General features: G+C 39.2%; 1 protein-coding gene across 1 annotated transcript; it reads left to right on the forward strand.

Annotated features, from left to right (window-relative positions):
* The first annotated feature begins 1,212 nt into the window (after window positions 1-1,212).
* LOC121423545 lies at window positions 1,213-9,043 on the forward strand. The gene is made up of 4 exons (XM_041618898.1): window positions 1,213-1,238; window positions 4,245-4,402; window positions 6,390-6,559; window positions 7,531-9,043. Exons 1-4 carry the CDS (start codon window positions 1,213-1,215, stop codon window positions 8,116-8,118), a joined length of 942 nt encoding a protein of 313 aa, XP_041474832.1. The 3' UTR covers window positions 8,119-9,043.
* Window positions 9,044-10,075: the final 1,032 nt, after the last annotated feature.

Below are 10,075 nucleotides of genomic sequence, written 5' to 3' on the forward strand. Positions count from 1 at the left end.
GCATTATTTAATCAGTGAGATACATATTCGTTTGATGGCACTGCATGTCCTTAAAATATCTCTATTAGGTCAGTTCACCTGACAACTGAGCGCGCTTCGCGCGCTCCCTAAGTGACCCGAAATTTTTGCTGGTGCCCCCAATGCCGTGACCCACGGTACGCCACTGGATTAGTGAGATAATATGTCTGCTCTTCATGATTTCCTAAAATTAGTCCTTAAGTGATTTTTTTTTAAAAAATCTGAATGTCAAAGATTTCAGATTGCGCTCGCATCATTTGGTTAGTGGTCTACGTGAATTCTTACTAACAAGCCTTAGAATGCCCCTCTTCAGGTGTGAATTTCCAGCTCGCGCTCGCAATATTTGAATAGTGAGATGCGTATGATAATCATGACTACAATGACTACAAAAAAGTATGTCTTTAGGTGTAATTCTAACAAAATCAGCATGCGCTTGGCACTCGCATTAGATAACTATGGTGAGATATATGTACTCTTAATGGATTCTTTTAAAAATAGTCCTTAAAATATCCATGTTTGTGGTCAATATATACAAAAATTTCAGCTTGCGCTTCGCGCTCGCTTCATTTGGTTAATGAAATACGTGGGGTCGTCTTGAATTCCTACAAAAAAGCCTTAAAATGTCCCTCTCCAGGTCTGAATTTTCTAAATTTTTTAGCTCGCGCTTCGCGCTCGCAATATTTGATTAGTGAGATGCGCATTTTAATCATGATTACAATGACAATTGCTTTATGTGTTTGGATGCATATAATTCTAACAAAATCAGCAAGCGCTTGGCACTCGCATTAGAATACTATGGTGAGATAATGTATACTCTTAATAGATTCCTAAAATATAGTCCTTAGAATGTCTGATTGGGATCAATATATACAAAAATTTCAGCTCGCGCTTCGCGCTCGCATTGTTTGTTTAGCGAAACAGGTACATATCATGATTACAAAATTTGCTTATAATTTCTCCTTTTAGGTCTGAATATAAAAAAATTCAGCTCGCACTGCGCACTCGCATTATGTGATCAGTGACATACATATCCGTTTAATGACACTGTCCTTAAAATATCTCTATTAGGTCAGCATAATTAGCAACTGAGCGCGCTTCGCGCGCTCACTTGGCGACTCAAAATTTTTGCTGGTGCCCCCCATGCCGTTACCCACGGTACGCCACTGGAAAAGGATATAGGCCCTATACACAATCATGTTTGTTGTGGTGGAAGTCATACGGTATTTCCCCTATAGTTTCACTTTGGATATTTTGCTAATTGAGAGCCACTTCCCCTCCCCTATTTCTTTTATTTTTGGAAGGGAACACTCGACACGCATGCGAGGAGAGGGGGGGGGGGGGAGTGTGTGATTGATTGAGAGAGGGAGAGAAAAGAAAGAGAATACTTTCCCTTTCAAATCTTAGGTACTCAAATTAAAAAATAACAATTTCACACATTCTAGGTAACTCCACAAACATGGCGGTGACAACGAAGGTCTCCTTGTTAATCGTTTTCGATATACTTCTAACCTGCACAAGTTTTGCTTCTGGTGAGCAACACAGCAGTCAAAACAATTATTTCATTATTCACTCAATATAGTCCATTTTGTGTATTCTTAACTTATCTCTTTGTTCTTTATTATGCCACAGTCGTATTTTGCCCTACCATGCCCGTAGGGCCAATCGAAAACAGCCGTTTTATTCATTTTTACTCAAACCAATTAGTAACTGGTACAAAAAAAAATGTTAAACTGCTGTTTTGCGACTCGCCGTACGGACGCCGTAGAGCAAATGAGACTGAGGGATGTAATACTAGTATTTTACATTAACCGAAGTTGCTAATTTCTTTCTCTTTGCATTCATTTTCATATTATTATTTTACTTTTGAAAGTAAAGAATAAATTACATTTGTGGTGGTATTATCTTGGCGACTTGTTCTTAGTTGTGTATGTTTACGCTATACGATATCTCTCAGGTCACTACATTAACGATCTTGGTAGATTTACCATTATTGTTACTACCAAGGAAACTAGTGGTGGTACCGGAGGGGGGGGGGCTCGGGACAGTTGCCCCACCACAATTCATTTTTTGGAAATGATTTTAAAAATGATATTTGCGGTGCATTTTTTTTTACTTGTCCGCCCTCGATCCTTCACCACCAAAAGCATTTTTTTTTGCCTTTCACATGCCCCTCCCACTTTAATAATCCTTGTGTCGCCACTCATGGAAAACTTGGTTGTGCATAGTGTGGTTAATTTTACCCCCACCAGAAATATCGAAAGATTGTCGAGTCTTCCGGTTTGTTTACTTCAGATTTTTCTCTTGATAAGTGTTGTTTACCTTACTTGGGATTCGAACTCACTTCGTTGTAACTGCAGTCAAGACCTCTTCCCGCTATCATGGCTATGCTAGCAAGACTTACAGACCCTTTACTGACTAAATTAACCGATGTCTATGCACAAGTTTCAAGTCTCAAGTTTATTTTCAATTCTACAAAACATTACATGTCATCAATGAAGTTACAATGAATCAACAGTAATTGTAATGCAGAACTGAGCTAATCTATTAACCCTAATTCTCCCGGGGGGGGGGGCCCATAATGGCCCCCTCAACAATTTTTGCGATATATCTGCTGCGCGAAATTTTTTCACCTCGCAGCTCACTGACTTTTTACATTTAAGTCTCGCGCAAATTTTGAGACCAAAGTTGTGACGCCCGGGTACGCGGTTACGACATTACGCAACATTATGCAAGTGCATGTCAGACCCAAAATTGCTCATAAACGTGATTTCATGTACAAATCCAATGCAAATGCGTATTTAGCCAAAATTCATAAATGTATCATTATTTCTACTTTTACTGATTAAACTTAATTAATTTTGCCTTGTTTATGATCAGAATTATGTCTGGAACAATTTCCATTGAAAAAACAATAAAAAACAAAAAGTAAAAAAAACATGGAAATACATAAGAAATTCATAAAACAATAAAATACATAAGAAATTTATTTCCAAACCAAAGTTTTTTTGAATTACGATTGTTAAGAATGCTACAAAGAAAATTTTTACCAAAAATTAGCATTCTAGGAGCTTTATTTAGTGAATTAGAGCAAAAAGTATGATTTATGCATAAATTAGCATAATTAATTCATATAAAATAAAATCTCATTATTTTGAAAAATTTTACCATACAGCCTTGTAGATTACATCGCACACTACCAGCGTGCAAATTTTTGCGTCGCTCGCGCGATCGGCGGCCAAGATCTTAAGGGGGGCCATAATGGCCCCCCCCCCCCCCCGGAATGACAAGAATCAAAATACCCCGGAGATTTAGGGTTAAAAAGCACAGCGAGACCATTTTACCATCTGACAGCGATAATTCAAAAATCTAAATTAATAAGGTTAAAAGGTTTATGTAAAAGATAGCTTGCTTTACCGTCAAACGATATTACCGACATTGGGCTAACTGAAAGATAAACTATTTTACCATCAAATCTGAAGGAAAAATACAAAAAAATTAAAAATTACCAAGATAGCGGAAATTATCTCTAAATCAAGACATGATGGGATTTTCTCGATAGCACCATTGGAAAGAGTGCCCTCACATTACCAGGAATGTGAATTTACCTCAAAGTCATTTTTTAGTTAGATCGTTTTACCATCTATGCGCTTGAATACTCGCTCTGCACATTTTCCCTCAAAGTTGCACCTTTCCGTTTTACCGGACTGAGTAATGAAAATCTTTAAAATGCCATAGCTTTGTTCTTCCTTGTCCGATTTTTCTTAATCTGTTCATATCATATTATTTCCAGTCTGAAGAACCCCGTTTTTCCTTTTCAAGACAAATTAACTTTTGCGGAAACCCTCGTAACATCAGTATTATATTGACTCCCATTAGCCGACTCCATTCCGGGTCAAACTTCACTCCTCAGAAATATAAATCATCTTAAATGCACCCGATTTCTTGTAGAAAAAAAACATGCGATTACTGGGGTGTTACAACGGTTAACCAATTATTGGTGTCCCGAGAGCACCACATCCTGGGGTGTTGAAATTACATCATCTTATAAGTGTGAACATAAAGCTATAGTGTTAAAGTAACAGCCGAATGTGTTGTATAATGACATCTTTTGGGAGTTGATCTATAACACCAAAGATTTAACACCGAAGTAAAGCGGCTACTGTGGTCCCTCTATGTACACCAATCAACACCAATGTTTTGGTACATACCTTTATTGTGTTGTATAGGGAAGGACCAAGAGAATGGAGCAGTTGGACTGAGTGTAGTCAGACGTGTGGATACGGTGTTGAATATCGACACCGCCCGTGCCCGCGGGGAGATCATGCGGAGTGTGACGTTTCAGAACTGGGACAGCTGAATAGATGTAAACTCCAAGAATGTCCAAGTACGTATTATGAAGGAGAATATGAATTTCCATTTTAAGTTTAATATATTAACATAAAAACCAAGCCGTGACAAAATGGGAAAAGCCACCCCAAAGTCAAGCTTAGCGAGAATAATGATACCGATATAAATAATGATAGATGATGATGGTGATGATGATGATGGTGATTATGGTGATGATGGTGATGATGATGGTGAACCGGGCATGGTGGCTCAGCGGTAGAGCGTCCGCCTCATGAACGGGAGGTCGTGGGTTCGATCCTCGGCCGAGTCATACCAAAGACTTATAAAAATGGGACCTTCTGCCTTCTTGCTAGGTGCTCAGCATTTAGATTGGAGAAGGGTAATGATAACATGTTATGTTATCATTACCCTTCTCCAATGATAACATGTTATGTTATGCAGGGCCCACTGGTAGAACAGTTTCCTAACTGAAGTGTCTACCCTGGGTAAATAAAACGTTATTATTATTATGATGACGATGATGATGATGGTGATGATGATGATGGTGATGGTGGTGATGATGATGATGATGGTGATGGTTATGATGATGATAATGTGATGATGATGATGGTGGTGGTGATGATGATGATCAGATTATATTGATCTTAAAGATGATACAAACAATGATGGATGATAATGGATGATGATGATAACGATCGACGACGATGATGATGATGGTTTTGATGATGATGATGATGATGAAAAGGAGGAGGAAAAGGATAGTGGTGATGGTGATGATGACAGTATAATTTGACCATACTATTATGATAGAAATAAACAAATATTACAGGGCCCTGTATTACAAAGAGTTGCGATTGATCCAATCAATCGCAACTATGAAAATCCAGCAACGTCAACATCTAAAATGCATGTTTGTTCAAAATATTTTCCAACTGTGATCTATACAATCATACATCCATGGCTTTCTTGAAAATTCAGTGTGCTTCTTCTTGTTTACAACTTTTTTTTTACAAATTTCCTGTAGAAAATATTATGACAATACTGGATTTCCATAGAATTGCGATTGATCGGATCAAAAGAAACTCTTTGTATAACGGGGCCCATATCTACCGATTCTGGACATTATCGAACAAAATCAGAAAGAAATGAAAAATGAAAATCCATATTTTATTGTCCGAAATAGACTCCAGAAATGAAATACTCTGAAATTTGTTTGGCCCAATTGATCATGGGCCCGGCAGCTGCTGTGTAGCGCCAGATCGACGAGGCTTTGTTGAATGCCGAACAGGGTAGCAGCAACTCTTTTAATGTCTTTTGGTCTGACGCGGCCGAGGTTTGAACCCACGGCCTCCCGGATGTGGGACGGACGCCGATATGACGGTGGGGGCACTCGACCAAAAAAGTGGTAGGGGTGTGCCGCGGGCGAGACAAAAAACGGGGGCCTTGGAGCGGGCTTATTGTAAAAAGGAGGGTCCTCGGAACGGGCTTCGGAACTACAATTTTGTGAAAACGGGGGTCCTTGGAACGGATCGCCAGCGTGTGAGTACGTGCGTATGCACCCCTATGGAACGGGTATGCGTGCATAATGCAGCTAGCGCGGCCTCCGCCGGGTGCGCTCGGGCAGAGACGATGGTCGGACAGCGCTCGGCGGCCGCTTTTCACCAAAATTGCAGCAGATCAATGCGACCGAAACGGCGTAACGAAAAATATGCGAAGCTTTGGAGCGGATTTCTTTCTTCTTTTTTCTCGATAAGAACAAAATGCTATGCCTTGGAGCGGCTTTCTTTGTTTTTTTTTCTCAATAAGACAAAAATGCTATGCCTTGGAACGGAAATTTGGGTGTAAAAATGGGGGTCCCCTCCGCGGCACATACCCACTATGCATTATATACTGAGTGCCCCCCCCCCCCCGGGGGACGGACGCTCTTCCAATTGAGCCAACACAAATGTAGCGTATAGAAACACAGCTTATTATTTAATTCGACATCAATCAAATAATGTATATTTGTATATTTTTTGTATCAGTTCACGGAGGATGGAGCCAATGGACAAATTCATCTGTGTGTTCTTCTCCATGCGGCTACAGGAACCAGACCAGGAGTTGCACTAATCCGATTCCTGCAATTGGGGGAAGAAAATGCACGGGAGGGTCATCAAAACGGATCCGATGCTTGGGCCTTCCTGATTGTGAAGTGGTGAGGATACCTTTGGGTTTTCCAATTGATTCTTTCTTTTTTTAGGAAGGTCAAACAAAATCACTTTCTTTCCTTTCTTTCATTAAATATCAACTGTAGAGAGATATTTCGGGTGTTATTGTCATGACGAAACAAGACCGAGTTATTTGGCTGTATGCTCGTGAAAAATAACGACGATGAACAGCTGGGAGGTCTTTGTCGAAAATTGGTGAACCGGAAGAGCAGTTTCGTACCAAGATTCGGACGAAACATTTTCGACAAAAACTTCTTGGTTGCTCTGAAAGGCGTTTGACAATACATTTCTCTGGATCTTCTTGAAAACGTTCTGTCTCGCGATGAAAATGCTCCCTAATAACCTGATAACGGCAGGCTACACAAGACATTCGCATATTCTTCGTTAAAAAAAAACCAGCACGAAATGAGCAAGAATTGCTTTTATGACTCGAATGGCGCGAGAGATTGGGATAAAGTCTTCTCCGCGATCATGCTGATTTCATTTATGCAGTTTCAGGACATTTACTACAACGAAATGTTCGCGCCGCCCGTGAAAACCGTCTGCGATATCAAACATTATTTTCTTTGATTTGTAAATATTTTAAAAGCGAATGGGAAACTCTGGCAACGTAACAAATATTTTACAGAACATTTCATACCCGTTTTAATAATAAGCCCGAAATATATCCACATGTTAATTCACCAATGTTTATTTATGAGGCGGGACCAAGGTATTCTGTGAGACGGGGGAGGGGGGCGACCTAAATCATGATTGAGTAACAGAACTGTACCTCCTTAAACATTACCTCTGTTTTTGTTACACTCTTCCTTTTCTTGTTCTTTCTCCTCTCTTTATCTCGTATCCTTTTCCCGTTTTTCATACCTCGACAATCATTTGCCTCCCCTATCTGCCTATAGCACAAGACCGCACAGTCGCAATTAACAAAAAGTCTCTTTAAACTTTTCTGTTTACCCAGGAATCTAGTAGCCTACAGTCTTCTTGGGCACCTGATAATAACAGTCAGCACCCAACAACTCCAGAGGTAGTGGAACCAGAAGAGAGTCCAATGGAGACGATCCCTTATCCTGCAACTCCGGGAAACATTGACACAAGCGAAGGGATATCATGGGTCACCACTGGCGGTGTCGCTGTGAATTTTGAGCATTATAATGCTGGAGAGTTGCAAGATGGTCGCCCCACTCCTGATTCGGGCAACTTTAGCATGTTTTCACGGATCAGCACTGGTGATTCTGCAGATCATGTGAGTTCTTTTGATGCTAGAGAGTCGCATGATGGTAGCCCGCCTACTACTGCGGGCGACATTGACCCCACTTCTCATGAGGGTAATCCTGGCACTATCCCTCAGGGCTCCGGGGATTCTAACGCAGGAGATCAAGATGGTAGACCCACTCCTGATCCGGGCAACCTTGCTTTATCGTGGATCAGCATTGGTGATTCTTTGAGTTCAGCTGAGGATTCTAATGCAGGAGAGACTCAATGTGGTAGCCCCGTCCTGATATGGGCATCCTTTGCATGCTATGGAGCAGCACTCGCGATTCTCTGAATTCTGATAAGCATGATAAGGAGACACAATATGGTATAGCCCCCTGTCCTACTTCGGGGGGGAGGGGGGCGTTTCACAAAGATTTAAGTATGACTTAAGTCGCACTAAAATGGCAATGAAAATGACATTGTCAATCGTTGTCATTGACCAATGCGGTCATGCTTTTTATACATGCACGCAAATTGACATTTAAGCGCGACTCTACTTAAATCTTTGGTAAATACCCCTGGTCATCCTTGACGATGGGGAATTGGAACTACGAGCGATTCCTATATATATATATTGGCACATAAGGTCCAAGCTATAGTCCACCCCAAACAATTGACTTGAATAAATTGAGAAATCTAACAAACATAGCGCTGAAAAGTTAACCAGAATTAGATCTACCGTATATAATAAGAAAGGTGTGTCACCATCAGATACTCTGGTAACAAGATCAGTGTTTTACATAAATATGAACCGGGGTCCCGTAACACAAAGGTTAGCGAATAATCGTAGGCTTGATTTTCACGATTTGTCGTCAATAAAATCAATCGTCAAAAAAATGTTATACGACGATTGCTAAGCTTTGTGTTGCTCGCCCTTAGACATGCTGTAAGTAGAAATCAATTCATTGAACATTGATATATTACTTGCTTCCTTCGGGGAAGTATAGGAGAAGTATAAATTCCAGACTTCCTTACGTCCATATTTAGTGTTTTTCTTGTTCGATTTTTTTTCTACTTATTTGGAAAGGCTGAACCTATATATACCTGTTTCAAAACTTGGAATATTGAATTTGTGTGATGACATTATACTATCGATTTACTGGATCGTTCTGATGAATTAATTCGTAATGGTTAATTCATCTTTGATATGTATAAGGATTGTCCGAAAATGTGTTTTTCGATTTTGCTGAGAATGATTTGTATGATTGTGTATTACATTTATGAGGTAGAATAATAATAATAAAAAACATCTTAAAAAAATATAGATTGCGTCAGATATATATGGTATTAATGGACAAGTCCACTCTAACAAAAAGTTGATTTGAATAAAAAAGAAACAAATCCAAAAGACATAACACTGAAAATTTAACAAAATGATGTAAAATAAGAAAGTTATGACATTTTAAAATTTCGCTCAAAAATTATGCACATCCTGGTCAGTATGCAAATGAGGAGATTGATGACATCACTCACTATTTATTTTGTATTTTATTATATGAAATATTGTAATTTTCTCCTCATTGTCAAGTGAAACAATGATTAATTCCTCCATGAGCAGTCAAGTTGGTCCTTATTGTCAAATATGTACAGACTGAAATATTGTATAAATCATACAATAAAATCCAAAAGAAATAGTGAGTGAGGGTCATGATCAACTGACTCACCTATGTGTATATCACTGTTTTGTCAAAAATAAGCGAAACTTTAAACGTCATAACTTTCTTATTTTACATCTGATTTTGTTGAAATTTCTAGTGTCATGCTAGTTTGATTTTTCTCTGTAATTCAAATCAGCATTTTTCTGGGGGTGAACTTGACCTTTAATGAAACACTTAACTGGGACTCTTTTTTAGGCTATAGTCACACCAAAGCCACTGTGTAAGTATAATTATGATTTCCAGTAGAATGGATGATTGAAAAAGGGGGATTAAAATTGAATTCAGGATTCGATTGGTTGATACCGACAGTCAGTTTGGATTTATATCAAATTTTTGCAATTAAGAGTGAAGTTTTCACTATGTACCCAGAAATACCTATTAACAAATGTTTTAACTAATGCACAAAATTGTTTCTGATATTCATGTGGAATGACAACAGTTCATGTATACTCTCGTGTCTGAGGAGTCAAGTTTGACTCAAATTATGGAGCATGTTGGGATTCAACTCTGTTTCTAGTCAAATTGACTCGTTTCCGAGTTACTTTGACTAGGAATCGAGTGATTTTCCAGCTGATGCCTCATCAATTCGAG

Source organism: Lytechinus variegatus, chromosome 11 (assembly GCF_018143015.1).
Source record: "Lytechinus variegatus isolate NC3 chromosome 11, Lvar_3.0, whole genome shotgun sequence".
NCBI lineage: Eukaryota > Metazoa > Echinodermata > Echinoidea > Temnopleuroida > Toxopneustidae > Lytechinus > Lytechinus variegatus.